This window comes from Hippoglossus stenolepis, chromosome 15, assembly GCF_022539355.2.
Source record: "Hippoglossus stenolepis isolate QCI-W04-F060 chromosome 15, HSTE1.2, whole genome shotgun sequence".
In the NCBI taxonomy this organism is placed as follows: domain Eukaryota; kingdom Metazoa; phylum Chordata; class Actinopteri; order Pleuronectiformes; family Pleuronectidae; genus Hippoglossus; species Hippoglossus stenolepis.
In genome coordinates this window covers 24434489-24450582 of record NC_061497.1, presented here as the reverse complement: position 1 = coordinate 24450582, position 16094 = coordinate 24434489, and the positions used below count along the sequence as shown (strand labels likewise).

The window sequence follows — 16094 nt, the reverse complement described above, 5'->3', positions numbered from 1 at the left end:
TGCTCCTGTTCAGACAAACAACTTCCTCAAACCATGAAGTAGCTTTTATGTTGTCAAGCGATTCAGTAATTAAACCACAAACACTCCTGAAAATGTCACGTTATTATTGTACAGAAAATCTACCAAACATGTGCAGTTAGAAGCAGAACTAAAGCGTTTGGACGAGGACGAGCATCGTCAGGTGGACGTCACCCTTGGTTTGTGTCGTTGTTGTGATTCTCTTCAGTTCAGGATATCAGCTTCCTCTTCCTGTCCCTCGTCTCCAGCTGAAGCTTTTCTGACTCTTGAACAAAAGCTGAATGTGATGCATGAAAGACGTTGGACAGTCGCCTGATAAACAAACATGGACTGAGCCGCAGTAACAAAGCTAACTTCCTGTTTGCTGAAACAATGGATGTCAAGAAGTTAGCTTACATTTTAGATTTTCTTCAAAATGTTAATAACACCTCTGAACAGTCACATCTTTTCCGTTTGACGTTACCAAACTGCTAGCTTGCTAACTTGTTAGAGTCTATGTTGCGATGAGAACAGAAACCGTCTTTGAGAAAATAAATGATTTAAGGTCCACACACACACTCTTGTACTTCTATCATTGGCATAATGCATAGTCCAGCCCCTCACCCTAACATTAACCATCTGAACTAAATACCTAACCTGAACACAAACCAAGTCCTAACCCTCAAACAAGCCTCGGAGAAAGTGAGAATCGGCCAAAAATGTCCTCACTTTCCAAAAAGGTCCTGACTCTGTAAAGTCTATAAGTCTTTAAAATGGTCCTCACAAGTATACATATCATACAATATAAAAATACACACACACACAGGTCACTTGGTTAACTTGCTGTGTTGCTGAACAGGAGATAACCATCGACTCATCATTAAAGAAGATTCATGTTGAGTATATTGTTGTCGTTTAAAGTCTCGTCTCAGAACTTGTGTTAAACACTGACACTGGTCGATGCTGAGAATTAATCAGTCCATGAAAACAATGAATGATAAATCCGCTGCTGTGATCAGATGACAAACTACACGTTAACTCTGCAGAGCATCAAGTCTGTCGCTGGAATCCGCTCGACGTCCGAACTGACTAAAGGCTTCAGGTTAAGTTCAGTATCGTTTGTCTTCAGGGGGCGTGGCCACTATCACCTCCTTGCTCCCAAAGTCCCAGAAGGCCGTCATGTGGAAGGCCATGTTGGAGAACACCACCAGGTATTCAAAGAGGGCGAACAGGGTGTAGACTGGAGAGAGAGAGCGACAGACAAATGTATTGTCTCATCAATTGAAACTGGAAACCTGAAGAATGAAAGTCTGACTGAACATTTTGAAAAAAATAAACCGATAATCTGCAGGTGATGGATTCTTTAACTTTTAGCTTCTTAAAAACTCTGAGGCTGCAGAATCACTGACATCTTTCAAATCAACACTGTCAACAGCGCCCCCTGCAGCCACACTGGTGATAAATTGTGTTGGGCTCTGCGTCTGAGAGATGAAGTGGTTTTCATGTGTTGAGTGGAACTTTGACTGAACTGAAAATCAACAGACACTTGATCATGATCTGAACTTTAGAGTCGTACCTCCGGTCTCACAGAACTTGTTGTGGCGTCTGAAGAAGTACGCTGCAGCCAGACAACAGCTGACGTTAAACAGGAAGAGACGCACCTTCCATTGGTATGATGTCACTTCCTGAGAAACACAGAGAGAAGAGAGAGAGAGAGAGAGAGAGAGAGAGAGAGAGAGAGAGAAGGTTGAACATGAGCAACAAAATTCACTCAATCATATCTTTATTACTTATTATTACTATTGTTGCTCAGAGTCTGATGGTTTAAGAGTTTAACCCCACAGAGTGTGTGTGTGTGTGTGTGTGTGTGTGTGTGACTGAAACAAGGAAGAACCAAAATAAAGTTTGAGTCAGATGTTAAATTGGGAACTTGATTGTCCATGTGCTGCTCAAGTGAGAGAACCTGAACTACAGTTTAACATCTGGAGCCAGACGCTGTAGTTTAACAACTGGAGACGAGTGAAGCTCCTGGAGAATTATTATTATGTAATATAATATATATAATAATAATAATAATATTATACTTGAATGTCCTCAAACCTCCAACACACTGAGACCTGAACTTCCTCCACCAGAGCAATAAAACCCTGCTGTGTGGTTATGAAGCACGCACTGGCCTGCAGCGCCCCCCACAGATGAGGAGTCGTCACTGCTTCAAACAGTCCTGATGGTTGACGTAGTTCTATGTCCACAGAATGTTTATCATATCTATAAATAAAGTATATCAATACAAATACGTCAAGGTATTAATTATTGATATAATAAATAATTTTATTATCCTAAAATAAATTAACATGAAGATAAAACAACCTTCAAAACTATCATATACACAGTCTATCTGAAATCAAATGTCAGAATGGAGGATTGGTTATGGAGGTGGGGAATCACCCTGTTCTCTAAGGTCAGCCATGACAGCTGTTGAAATGGTCGCCCATGTTGTGGGTCTCGAGCAGGAAATTGATTGGTTGCCGTCGAATATTAAAGCAACGCAAACGTAGAACTCATTTTCACAATTCATGTAAAAATAAACCTTCACAATGATTTAACTGGTACAGTAAAATAAGCTCTGATAATAACTCTTACATCAGACAGTGAAAAGTTAATTTACCTCTGGGTTCACACAGTATCTCCTGATCACCTGCCACAGCCAGCACGTAATGAGCATGTGCAGCAGCGAGCTCGCTGCAAACACGATGAATCCGTTTTTATGGAGACCTGCAGAGAAACAGTACGAGTTCTGATGAGTCGATGATAAAAGATTATCCTCGCAGTGGAAACGAGGCATTAACCTCATGTTAGATCTCTCTCCTCTGACGTTTTAAATCCTGACTGGAGGACCTGGGTCAGCTGACCGCGTCGTACTCACTGTACGTTTCCGTGGACGACACGTATGTGAGCAGCAGCAGGCCCGTGTTCTCGGTGAGGCTGCAGAGGAGAACCAGTCCGCTGAGCAGCAGCTCCAGGAGCCTCTTGGCAAAGCGGCTGCGGTAGAAGTTGAAATAGGCGACGGCCACCAGGTAGCGTGGTGCAGAGTGAAGGCCGATGCAACAGCGCCAGATGTAGCGCTCCGGCATGCGGCTGATGGCGGCGCTGATGGACGGGAGGTAGTTTGACACCTGGTTGGTGAAAAGAAGACGTATATTTTAACTTCAACTTCAATTTTATTCTTTGTTGAAAATAACAAACGAGCTGAAACATAATGACCAACAATCTAATTCAAATATAAAAATATACAACATGAAAAACAAATGAAGAACATTAGTAAACACTTTGTTCTTAAAGCTGCTCACACTACTATATAATGTTTGTTAAATATTACTACTCTGATGATAAACATCAAAACAGGAGAACTTGATTTGTCGTCTCCATTAAATCACGTTGAAAACATCCTGATTCCTTATGGAGAGTGCGGAGAAGGGCTGAAGCTGGAGCGCAGGAAATACGTGCGAGCAACAATATGTCCGAGTGCAAACACAGTTTGAGCAGAAGCAGAGCTCATTTAAGTGCAAACAGGGGCTATTTGAGTGCCAGGGCAGGGTTTTAATGAAAACTAATACACAATCTGAACATAAATTCAACAAGTCATGCACTCAAACTGAAAGACCACGCTCTTGAATAAAGAAAGGAAAAAAGCTCCATAATTCATCAGCAACAAAACTATTTATACATCAACAAGTGAAAGAACACGCAACCAAACACACAACACGTTAAAATCAAGAGCAACAATTTCCAGGTGGTCAAGATCTGAAACTGTTAATAAAGATGAACGACATGAGAGCTGCCTGAAGTTAAACCAAAGTGCCTTGATCGCCCCCTGGCAGCGGGCTATAGTACAGGTCATAAACCTTCTGGGGTTCTACTTCCTCTTCTCCATCCTTATCACATCAAATAAATAATGTCTCATCAATTCATGTCACTGACTTGACTTCTTCCCCGGAGGAAGTCCCTTTGCCTGATCTTGGTGGTGGATCCTGATCCTTGATCCTGATTCAGGTCGTTCTTATCACACAGATTGTGTTGAGACAAACAGGCTGAGACATCATGATTGACAGCTGAGACTGACTCCTGATTGGTCGAGTGTATGGGCAGAAACACGGCTCCACTCACATGATGTCACCACCAAGATTTAACATACTTTGGTTTCATTTGTGGAGGAAGTAGAGACGTGATCTTTATCACAGTGTGTGGTGATCCCTTACGTGACAGTGTGTATACGTAGCGTCTTCATAGTGGTACACGAGTGAGATGAAGAGGCAGGCGATGAGGCCGGTCAGCGGGAGCAGAACCGTGGCCACAGCGAAGCTGGTGAAGGGCAGCCGGATGAGGGGCCGGTCCCGGTCCAGGCTGCCGTATGGGCCCTGGAGCATCCTGGTCAGAGGACGCCAGACGAAAAACTCAATGTCCCACAATTCATTACAACATTGTTCAATGTTGCATCTGCACAAGTAGATATAATGATTATTACATTATTCACAATATTAGTCAGTACTATTGGATCAATCAATTCATCATTTCAGTAAGCAACTCCACCACTGTCCACTGGGAAGTACATTGGTTACTATGGAGATTACTCAGATTGGGTCAGGTTACTATGGAGATTAATCATATTGGGTCAGGTTACTATGGAGATTACTCAGATTGGGTCAGGTTACTATGGAGATTAATCAGATTGGGTGAGGTTACTATGGAGATTACTCAGATTGGGTCAGGTTACTATGGAGATTAATCAGATTGGGTCAGGTTACTATGGAGATTAATCATATTGGGTCAGGTTACTATGGAGATTACTCAGATTGGGTCAGGTTACTATGGAGATTACTCAGATTGGGTCAGGTTACTATGGAGATTAATCATATTGGGTCAGGTTACTATGGAGATTAATCATATTGGGTCAGGTTACTATGGAGATTACTCAGATTGGGTCAGGTTACTATGGAGATTACTCAGATTGGGTCAGGTTACTATGGAGATTACTCAGATTGGGTCAGGTTACTATGGAGATTAATCATATTGGGTCAGGTTACTATGGAGATTACTCAGATTGGGTCAGGTTACTATGGAGATTAATCAGATTGGGTCAGGTTACTATGGAGATTACTCAGATTGGGTCAGGTTACTATGGAGATTACTCAGATTGGGTCAGGTTACTATGGAGATTACTCAGATTGGGTCAGGTTACTATGGAGATTACTCATATTGGGTCAGGTTACTATGGAGATTACTCAGATTGGGTCAGGTTACTATGGAGATAACTCAGATTGGGTCAGGTTATTACCTGGTTTAGTTTAACTGAATATATAAAGATAACGTTTCTCGTGTTAATGACACAGGACCTGTAACTGGGTGGATTATCTGCATTAGATCAGTTCAGACTCGTCAACTGTTAACCAGCGAGTTACCCTGTGTCATTAGTTTGAACTGTTATCAACCATCAGTCTATGAGGCTAACAGCTAACAGGTAGCTCCGAGGCTAACAGCTAACAGCTAACAGGTAGCTCCGGGGCTGACAGTCGGCTCGTAGCGGGCTCACCTTCACTGCTGCCCGGGTCGACTCCACCAGGTGCTCCGCCTCGACGCCATTCAGCCCCCGTGAGCTCGAGCTATTCCTGTTAGCGTCACCACATAGTTAGCTAACGTTAGCCGCCTGTACTTCCGCTTGTCTCCAGCGTTAAATGTGACTTTAAATGAGTTCCACGCGCCTCCACATCCGGTGTCACCTGTTCACCCGGACGGACACACTTTGTTTCTCGTTACTTTAACGTTACCGGATGGAACCACCGGACTTAGCTCCGTGTCACCGGCATCAGGCGAACAACTTCCGGACACAACAATCTTCAGAATAAAAGTCCCTCTAATGAAAATGAGCTTCCTTCACCAAAACAAGTTATATAACTTATAAATAAAAATCACAGTTGATCTCTCTCTCTCTTCTAAAGACAGTTAAAATGAAAAGTCAATATATATACATATTGATGTATATACTAACCCAAATATATATAATACAATTTAATACAAAACCACTGATGAACAGCGCCCCCTGCAGCCACACATGGTGAACTCTGCTGGTCTCTGTGTCTGATGAAGTGAATCAAAGTGTTGACTGTGTCGTGGTTATTACCCATGATCCTCTGCTTCCTGACCCTGAAGAGCTGCTGCTGTAACAAATCCACCAAACTCTGTTCAGAACTCATCATGTTTCTAAGTTTCCTGCTGAATATTGGAGATAAACTCTGGTTTTTAATAACTTCAGAGTGTTTCTAACTGATCTCAGTTCAGCTTCACTCTTCAGCTGCAGCTGGTTGTGACAGTTGAAGCTGACTCTCAGTCAGTTCTTCTCCCAGGAGATGGAACCCACTCAGCAGAGAACAGAGAACAGACGTTCAGGGAGAGAAGGAGGAAACTTTCTCATGTTCACACTCACACATCAGACTCACTTTCATCCAGCTGCTGCTTTCAGGTAGAAAAGTTTAAATAAAGTTGATTTCACTTTTTTCCTCAAAGTGAAACGTGGTCAAATTATTACATTTTCCAATGAAATCGTCTGATTCTTAGTTTCCAAAGAAAAAACTGGAGAAGAAATATTTGATGTGAATAATGAGTCGACTGTGAGGCAACGACATCTCCACACAGTCAGTCCCTGTGTGTGTGTGTGTGTGTGTGTGTGTGTGTGTGTGTGTGTGTGTGTGTGTGTGTGTGTGTGTGTCACAGACAGATAAAGTCCTTCTGTCCTCAGTATCTCCTTCCTTTAGTAGAACAGCAGAAATCTGTGATCGTGTGATTGGTGGTTGCAGTGTTTTGTTGGATGATGTCACACTGTGTCGATCCACTTTCACAACTTCTAAAATACGTCGCGGGCCCCTCCCCTTTGATAATATTAGTGTCCTTGTCACACACACACACACGTTTGTACTTCTATTTCAGTGAGTACAATCATTGGCATAATACATTCCCTAGCCCCTAACCTAAGCCTAACTCTAACCTAAACCTGATTCTAACCCTAAAACTAAGTCTGTACTGTTAAACAGTCCATTGAAAAAGTGAGGACCGACCAAAATGTCCTCACAACGATGGTATTGAACCAAAATTGGCCCTGACAACTACAGAAACACACACACACAGAAACAGTGTTTCTCTCCCCTCCCTCAATGACCCCACACACAGCTCCATCACAGAGTCACACTGTGTTGTTGTCTATCTAGACAACGCACACACACACACACACACACACACACACACACACACACACAGCATGGCCGCCGCCGTCTCGTCTCTCCGCTGTCCATCGCCTCAGACCTTCATCATCTTCCTCTTCGTCCTGTCAGGTGAGACACAGAGCGCTGACATCACAACTAATAACATCACAGTCTGATGACATCACAACAGTGTGAACTGTTCTAGAGAAGCTCTCGAGCTGAGTGAAGACGAACTTCATCTTCATCACATGTTCAACACTGATTAACAAACTACAAAAACCAAACAGACAAATATGACGGTTTTCTCTCTTTGTGGTTGTTTTGTGTCTTTTTTGTGTCTGTGTAAGGTGAGACACCCTCTGCCCTTGTTGAGGGTTAAGAACAGAGGACGTCTCACCTTGTTAAAGCCTATGAGACAAACTGTGATTTGTGAATATGGGATATACAAATAAAATTCGATTGATTGATTGATTATATTTTGTGTTGTTGTGTACATGTCTGACGTATGTTCCTGTGAGTCTGTGTTGTTGTGTACATGTCTGACGTATGTTCCTGTGTGTCTGTGTTGTTGTGTACATGTCTGACGTATGTTCCTGTGTGTCTGTGTTGTTGTGTACATGTGTGACGTATGTGTGTCTGTGTTGTTGTGTACATGTGTGACGTATGTTCCTGTGTGTGTCTGTGTTGTTGTGTACATGTGTGACGTATGTTCCTGTGTGTGTGTGTTGTTGTGTACATGTTGTTGCTTGTTTACTGTCGATGTTCCTGTGTGTGTCTGTGTTGTTGTGTACATGTGTGACGTATGTTCCTGTGTGTCTGTGTTGTTGTGTACATGTCTGACGTATGTTCCTGTGTGTCTGTGTTGTTGTGTACATGTGTGACGTATGTTCCTGTGAGTCTGTGTTGTTGTGTACATGTGTGACGTATGATCCTGTGTGTGTCTGTGTTGTTGTGTACATGTGTGACGTATGTTCCTGTGTGTCTGTGTTGTTGTGTACATGTGTGACGTATGTTCCTGTGAGTCTGTGTTGTTGTGTACATGTGTCACGTATGATCCTGTGTGTGCTGTGTTGTTGTGTACATGTGTGACGTATGTTCCTGTGTGTGCTGTGTTGTTGTGTACATGTGTGACGTATGTTCCTGTGTGTCTGTGTTGTTGTGTACATGTGTGACGTATGTTCCTGTGAGTCTGTGTTGTTGTGTACATGTGTGACGTATGATCCTGTGTGTGTCTGTGTTGTTGTGTACATGTGTCACATATGTTCCTGTGTGTGTCTGTGTTGTTGTGTACATGTGTCACGTATGTTCCTGTGTGTGTCTGTGTTGTTGTGTACATGTGTGACGTATGTTCCTGTGTGTGTCTGTGTTGTTGTGTACATGTGTGACGTATGTTCCTGTGTGTGTCTGTGTTGTTGTGTATATGTGTGACGTATGTGTGTCTGTGTTGTTGTGTACATGTGTGACGTATGTGTGTCTGTGTTGTTGTGTACATGTGTCACGTATGATCCTGTGTGTGTCTGTGTTGTTGTGTACATGTGTGACGTATGTTCCTATGGTGTCTGTGTTGTTGTGTACATGTGTCACGTATGATCCTGTGTGTGTCTGTGTTGTTGTGTACATGTGTCACGTATGTTCCTGTGTGTGTCTGTGTTGGTGTGTACATGTGTGACGTATGTGTGTCTGTGTTGTTGTGTACATGTGTCACGTATTTTCCTGTGTGTGTCTGTGTTGTTGTGTACATGTGTGACGTATGTTCCTGTGTGTGTCTGTGTTGTTGTGTACATGTGTGACGTATGTTCCTGTGTGTGTCTGTGTTGTTGTGTACATGTGTGACGTATGTTCCTGTGTGTGTCTGTGTTGTTGTGTACATGTGTGACGTATGTTCCTGTGTGTGTCTGTGTTGGTGTGTACATGTGTGACGTATGTGTGTCTGTGTTGTTGTGTACATGTGTGACGTATGTGTGTCTGTGTTGTTGTGTACATGTGTGATGTATGTTCCTGTGTGTGTCTGTGTTGTTGTGTACATGTGTGACGTATGTTCCTGTGTGTGTCTGTGTTGGTGTGTACATGTGTGGTGTATGTGTGTCTGTGTTGTTGTGTACATGTGTGACGTATGTTCCTGTGTGTGTCTGTGTTGTTGTGTACATGTGTGACGTATGTTCCTGTGTGTGTCTGTGTTGTTGTGTACATGTGTCACGTATGTTCCTGTGTGTGTCTGTGTTGTTGTGTACATGTGTCACGTATGTTCCTGTGTGTGTCTGTGTTGTTGTGTACATGTGTCACGTATGTTCCTGTGTGTGTCTGTGTTGTTGTGTACATGTGTCACGTATGTTCCTGTGTGTGTCTGTGTTGGTGTGTACATGTGTCACGTATGTTCCTGTGTGTGTCTGTGTTGTTGTGTACATGTGTGACGTATGTGTGTCTGTGTTGTTGTGTACATGTGTGACGTATGTGTGTCTGTGTTGTTGTGTACATGTGTCACGTATGTTCCTGTGTGTGTCTGTGTTGTTGTGTACATGTGTCACGTATGTTCCTGTGTGTGTCTGTGTTGTTGTGTACATGTGTGACGTATGATCCTGTGTGTGTCTGTGTTGTTGTGTACATGTGTACGTATGTTCCTTTGTCTGTGTGCATGTGACATGTGTGACGTATGTGTGTCTGTGTTGTTGTGTACATGTGTGACGTATGTTCCTGTGTGTGTCTGTGTTGTTGTGTACATGTGTCACGTATGTTCCTGTGTGTGTCTGTGTTGTTGTGTACATGTGTCACGTATGTTCCTGTGTGTGTCTGTGTTGTTGTGTACATGTGTCACGTATGTTCCTGTGTGTGTCTGTGTTGGTGTGTACATGTGTCACGTATGTTCCTGTGTGTGTCTGTGTTGTTGTGTACATGTGTGACGTATGTGTGTCTGTGTTGTTGTGTACATGTGTGACGTATGTGTGTCTGTGTTGTTGTGTACATGTGTCACGTATGTTCCTGTGTGTGTCTGTGTTGTTGTGTACATGTGTCACGTATGTTCCTGTGTGTGTCTGTGTTGTTGTGTACATGTGTGACGTATGATCCTGTGTGTGTCTGTGTTGTTGTGTACATGTGTGACGTATGTTCCTGTGTGTGTCTGTGTTGGTGTGTACATGTGTCACGTATGTTCCTGTGTGTGTCTGTGTTGGTGTGTACATGTGTGACGTATGTGTGTCTGTGTTGGTGTGTACATGTGTGACGTATGTGTGTCTGTGTTGGTGTGTACATGTGTGACGTATGTGTGTCTGTGTTCATGTTGTGTCTGTGTTGTTGTGTACATGTGTCACGTATGTTCCTGTGTGTGTCTGTGTTGGTGTGCATGTCACGTATGTGTGTCTGTGTTGTTGTGTACATGTGTCACGTATGATCCTGTGTGTGTCTGTGTTGGTGTGTACATGTGTCACGTATGATCCTGTGTGTGTCTGTGTTGTTGTGTACATGTGTGACGTATGTGTGTCTGTGTTGTTGTGTACATGTGTCACGTATGTTCCTGTGTGTGTCTGTGTTGTGTACATGTGTCACGTATGATCCTGTGTGTGTCTGTGTTGTTGTGTACATGTGTGACGTATGTTCCTGTGTGTGTCTGTGTTGTTGTGTACATGTGTCACGTATGATCCTGTGTGTGTCTGTGTTGTTGTGTACATGTGTCACGTATGATCCTGTGTTGTCTGTGTTGGTGTGTACATGTGTGACGTATGTGTGTCTGTGTTGGTGTGTACATGTGTGACGTATGTGTGTCTGTGTTGTTGTGTACATGTGTGATGTATGTTCCTGTGTGTGTCTGTGTTGTTGTGTACATGTGTCACGTATGTTCCTGTGTGTGTCTGTGTTGTTGTGTACATGTGTCACGTATGTTCCTGTGTGTGTCTGTGTTGTTGTGTACATGTGTCACGTATGTTCCTGTGTGTGTCTGTGTTGTTGTGTACATGTGTCACGTATGTTCCTGTGTGTGTCTGTATTGGTGTGTACATGTGTCACGTATGTTCCTGTGTGTGTCTGTGTTGTGTACATGTGTGACGTATGTGTGTCTGTGTTGTTGTGTACATGTGTGACGTATGTGTCTGTGTTGTGTACATGTGTCACGTATGTTCGTGTGTCTGTGTTGTTGTGTACATGTGTCACGTATGTTCCTGTGTGTGTCTGTGTTGTTGTGTACATGTGTCACGTATGATCCTGTGTGTGTCTGTGTTGTTGTGTACATGTGTGACGTATGTGTGTCTGTGTTGTTGTGTACATGTGTCACGTATGTTCCTGTGTGTGTCTGTGTTGTTGTGTACATGTGTGACGTATGTGTGTCTGTGTTGTTGTGTACATGTGTCACGTATGTTCCTGTGTGTGTCTGTGTTGTTGTGTACATGTGTCACGTATGATCCTGTGTGTGTCTGTGTTGGTGTGTACATGTGTGACGTATGTGTGTCTGTGTTGTTGTGTACATGTGTGACGTATGTTCCTGTGTGTGTCTGTGTTGTGTACATGTGTGACGTATGTTCCTGTGTGTCTGTGTTGGTGTGTACATGTCAGTTGTTTGTGTGTCTGTGTTGTTGTGTACATGTGTGATGTATGTGTGTCTGTGTTGTTGTGTACATGTGTGATGTATGTGTGTCTGCTGCAGGCGGACCGTTTTGGCCCGTTTCCTGCTTCAAGGTGCCCGAGGGGGGCGTGGCCTCCCTGTCCTGTCAGTACTCGGTGCAGCGTCTGGGTCTGAGTCGTGTCTGCTGGGGCCGCGGCTGTGGAACCTTCTGGTGCAGCAACATCCTGGTGCAGACGGACGAGAAGGGCGTCGTCTCGAAGGTCAGGTGACCTCACGTCATGTGATTCTGTCTCCTCTTCTACTTCTTCATTTCTGTCTCTACGACGTCACGTCTTCATCAGCGAAAGAAAATATACAATATATGTCTTTTTTCGAACCTGCAGGTGGAGGACCGCTACCGTCTGATGGGGGACATCCTGGACGGACAGATGGACCTGGACATCGAGAACGTGCGGCGGGCCGACAGCGGGCCGTACTGCTGCAGGGTCGACATCGATGGGATCTTCAACGACAAGAAGGTGATCATGAACCTGAGAGTAGTGGAAGGTGAGAGCAATGACACACGTCTTTACTTCTGTCTCCCATCAATGTCTCCACTGTTGTCAAACATATTTAACATCGTCTGTTGATTTTCTCCTCCTTTATTTGCTCTTTGATCTAACGTGACGTTAGAGTTAATCTGGTTTCATGAGTTAATCTGGTTTCATGAGTTAATCCGGTTTCATGAGTTAATCCGGTTTCATGAGTTAATGTCATGATTAATCTGGTTTCATGAGTTAATCCGGTTTCATGAGTTAATCCGGTTTCATGAGTTAATCTGGTTTCATGAGTTAATCTGGTTTCATGAGTTAATCTGGTTTCATGAGTTAACCCGGTTTCATGAGTTAATCTGGTTTCATGAGTTAATCCGGTTTCATAGTTAACCGGTTTCATGAGTTAATCGGTTTCATGAGTTAATCTGGTTTCATGAGTTAATCTGGTTTCATGAGTTAATCTGGTTTCATGAGTTAATCTGGTTTCATGAGTTAATCCGGTTTCATGAGTTAATCCGGTTTCATGAGTTAATCTGGTTTCATGAGTTAATCTGGTTCAGAGTTAATCTGGTTTCATGAGTTAATCGGTTCGAGTTAACGTTGGTTTTCTGAGTTAACCTGGTTTCATGAGTTAATCTGGTTTCATAGATCTGAGTTAATCTGGTTTCATGAGTTAATCCGGTTTCATGAGTTAATCTGGTTTCATGAGTTAATCGTTTCATGAGTTAACCTGGTTTCATGAGTTAATCTGATTTCATGAGTTAATCCGGTTTCATGAGTTAATCTGGTTTCATTCTCAGCTCCGGTTACAGCATCTCCTCCAACAACGACGGTGACAGATCAAGTCCTGGAGCCGTCGGCCTCCACAGGTCAGACGAAGGATTCATCAGGTTCACATCTTTAGCTGATCCACACGTCCCAGCATGCATTGCTTTAACATTCTATGATGGTGGTTGTTTTATGCACGATGGAGATACAGTAGTTTTGAGCAGTACAGTCCTGGAGAGTGGATTAAAAATAAGAGGAACATAAAGTCATGAATAGAAGAAGAATTTGAAATAATTCTACATGTTTATATAACTGTCTGTTTTTTGTCCGACTCTTCGTAGTGAACTGGAAAACTCTGCTCTCGTCTCAGCTGGACCTTCTGAGGAGGAACTCCACGCTGCTGCGCTCCGACACCGGCACTGTGAGTAGCCCCCCCACCCAACCATCACCTGTGACTAGACTCACCTGCAGGGGGCACTACAGGTGAAACCTGGAACACAGAAAAGTCAAAACAGGAAGTGAAGTGAAGAAACAAAAGCTGCGTTCAAATCGGTCTGAGATTCATCACATCCTCTTTGGAGGGAAATGAACAGAGAGAGAATCTTTATTAATCACCACATGAAATAACATAACAGAAAGAAACTGGTTATATAGCTTCACACAATCATATATATAATGATTCATGGGGAGAAGAATCAAGTTAAAGTAGAAGTTAATTTAGTTGAGACGTCGCCTACAGACACATGAAGAGTTTTGATATTAGTACATTTGAAGTATTATAAGGTTAAATCCAAACCTCCCTCTCTCTCTCTCTCTCTCTCTCTCTCCCTCTCTCTCTCTCTCTCTCTCTCTCTCTCTCTCTCTCTCTCTCTCTCTCTCTCTCTCTCTCTCTCTCTCTCTCTCTCTCTCCTCTCTCTCTCTCTCTCCTCTCCCTTTCTTTTCTCTTCTCTCTCTCTCTCTCTCTCTCTGCTCCTCTCTCTCCCTCTCTCTCTCTCTCTCTCTCTCTCTCTCTGTCTCTCTCTCTCTCTGTCTCTCTCTCTCTCTCTCTCTCTCTCTCTCTCTCTCTCTCTCTCTCTCTCTCTCTCTGCCAGGTGGAGGACTCTCTACCCTCTCTCTCTCTTCACATTAATGTTCCCGTGCTCTCTCTCTCCCTCACCGTGTTGTTGATCTTGGCATCAGTTCTCCTCTTTCTGGCCTTCAGACGTACGTTCAGGTCAAACTCAACAAACTGACTCATGTGTTGCTTCTCAACTTGATCCTCCTGTGATTCCTGTTGATTCAACTCTTCTTCTGCAGGTGGAATTTACAGCAGAGCCTTAACGAGCGGCTGGTGAGTTTAAAACACAAAGACATGTTATTTTATTTTATGTTGAACTTTCATTATTGAAAACATAAAATCTACAAGTTTATCTTTAACGACAATAATTGTTAAACTGGTGAGTGTAATCAAACAGTAATCTAATTTGGCACTTTCCAAAAACTGCTTGTCTGTTTATGTCATCATTGTTGTACAGTCTACTACTTTACCACCACCTGCTGGACAGGAGTGGAACTGCTTGTAGCAAAAGTTCCTGGACTAAAGGTTCTGGATCCTTCTGGGTGGTTGGATCCGCCTCAGTCATGTGATCTTCTCTGTTTGACAAGTGTCAACTTTTGTCTTCCAGTTTCTCGTCTGAAGAACCTCCTCACATCATTTATGAGATCCGCATGAGACGACCGGTCCAGGAGAACATCTACACTCTGGACTAGAGACCCGCCAAACACAGCAGGACCATCTACCACAGACCACCGACCACAGACCACCGACCACCACCACCGACCACAGACCACCGACCACAGACCACCGACCACCGACCACAGACCACAGACCACAGACCACTGACCACCGACCACCGACCACCGACCACCGACCACCGACCACAGACCACCGACCACCGACCACAGACCACAGACCACCGACCACCGACCACAGACCACCGACCACCGACCACAGACCACCGACCACCGACCACCGACCACAGACCACCGACCACCGACCACCGACCACCGACCACCGACCACAGACCACCGACCACAGACCACCGACCACCGACCACCGACCACAGACCACCGACCACCGACCACCGACCACCGACCACCGACCACAGACCACCGACCACCGACCACCGACCACAGACCACCGACCACAGACCACAGACCACAGACCACCGACCACAGACCACAGACCACCGACCACCGACCACCGACCACCGACCACAGACCACCGACCACAGATCACAGACCACCGACCACCGACCACCGACCACAGACCACCGACCACAGACCACCGACCACAGACCACCGACCACCGACCACCGACCACCGACCACCGACCACCGACCACCGACCACCGACCACCGACCACCGACCAGAGACCACCGAACACAGACCACCGACCACGGACCACCGACCACCGACCACCGACCACCGACCAGAGACCACCGACCACCGACCACCGACCAGAGACCACCGACCACCGACCACAGACCACCGACCACCGACCACCGACCAGAGACCACCGAACACAGACCACCGACCACAGACCACCGACCACCGACCACCGACCACCGACCAGAGACCACCGACCACCGACCAGAGACCACCGACCACAGACCACCGACTACAGACCACCGACCACCGACCACAGACCACCCACCACCGACCACAGACCACCGACCACAGACCACCGACCAGAGACCACCGACCACAGACCACCGACTACAGACCACCGACCACCGACCACAGACCACCGACCACCGACCACAGACCACCGTGCAATTTTGTTCACCGCTGGTAGTCGAGTCATGTGACTGATAAGAACCAATCAGGAAGAGAACGTGGGCGTCTGCGTCATTGCTGATAAATGTCTCTGATTTAGAGACAAGTTCAAGAGTAGTTTGGACACTAAGTGTAACCATAGCAACAGTAAAGAGATTTAAAGTAAAATGTAGAAGT

The 16094-nt window shown here is 44.7% G+C and overlaps 2 protein-coding genes across 4 annotated transcripts; one reads left to right on the top strand and one right to left on the bottom strand.

The window, feature by feature from the left end:
• Positions 1-26: 26 nt before the first annotated feature.
• Positions 27-5880, bottom strand: pgap2 (post-GPI attachment to proteins 2). Of its 2 annotated transcripts, none has more exons than XM_047343503.1 (6): positions 5588-5880; positions 4257-4494; positions 2924-3173; positions 2666-2772; positions 1574-1682; positions 27-1237 (listed from the first exon to the last, which is right to left on the bottom strand). In XM_047343503.1, the coding sequence occupies exons 2-6, from the start codon at positions 4422-4424 to the stop codon at positions 1107-1109; spliced, it is 765 nt and encodes a 254-aa protein (XP_047199459.1). In that variant the 5' UTR covers positions 4425-4494; positions 5588-5880; the 3' UTR covers positions 27-1106. The 2 variants fall into 2 exon arrangements, with proteins under 2 accessions (XP_047199459.1, XP_047199458.1); XM_047343502.1 differs by having other exon boundaries at positions 4257-4425; positions 5588-5879.
• A 613-nt stretch (positions 5881-6493) lies between these two features.
• On the top strand, positions 6494-14973 carry timd4 (T cell immunoglobulin and mucin domain containing 4). 2 transcript variants are annotated; one of them, XM_047343563.1, is made up of 8 exons: positions 6494-7379; positions 11881-12059; positions 12183-12345; positions 13133-13222; positions 13442-13521; positions 14192-14303; positions 14397-14430; positions 14765-14973. In XM_047343563.1, the coding sequence occupies exons 1-8, from the start codon at positions 7307-7309 to the stop codon at positions 14847-14849; spliced, it is 816 nt and encodes a 271-aa protein (XP_047199519.1). In that variant the 5' UTR covers positions 6494-7306; the 3' UTR covers positions 14850-14973. The 2 variants fall into 2 exon arrangements, with proteins under 2 accessions (XP_047199519.1, XP_047199520.1); XM_047343564.1 differs by having other exon boundaries at positions 6495-7379; positions 13133-13201.
• The last annotated feature ends 1121 nt before the right edge of the window (positions 14974-16094 follow it).

What these genes read in the sequence shown, in the direction of transcription:
- pgap2 (XM_047343503.1), bottom strand. Translation starts at nt 4,424, where the DNA reads ATGCTCCAGGGCCCATACGGCAGCCTGGACCGGGACCGGCCCCTCATC. An exon ending in CTACGTATACACACTGTCAC is followed by an intron (nt 3,174 to 4,256) that starts GTAAGGGATCAC and finishes TTCACCAACCAG; the next exon opens with GTGTCAAACTACCTCCCGTC. An exon ending in CAAGTTCTGTGAGACCGGAG is followed by an intron (nt 1,238 to 1,573) that starts GTACGACTCTAA and finishes CTCTCTCTCCAG; the next exon opens with TCTACACCCTGTTCGCCCTC.
- timd4 (XM_047343563.1), top strand. Translation starts at nt 7,307, where the DNA reads ATGGCCGCCGCCGTCTCGTCTCTCCGCTGTCCATCGCCTCAGACCTTC. An exon ending in CCTCTTTCTGGCCTTCAGAC is followed by an intron (nt 14,304 to 14,396) that starts GTACGTTCAGGT and finishes CTTCTTCTGCAG; the next exon opens with GTGGAATTTACAGCAGAGCC. An exon ending in AGAGCCTTAACGAGCGGCTG is followed by an intron (nt 14,431 to 14,764) that starts GTGAGTTTAAAA and finishes TTTGTCTTCCAG; the next exon opens with TTTCTCGTCTGAAGAACCTC.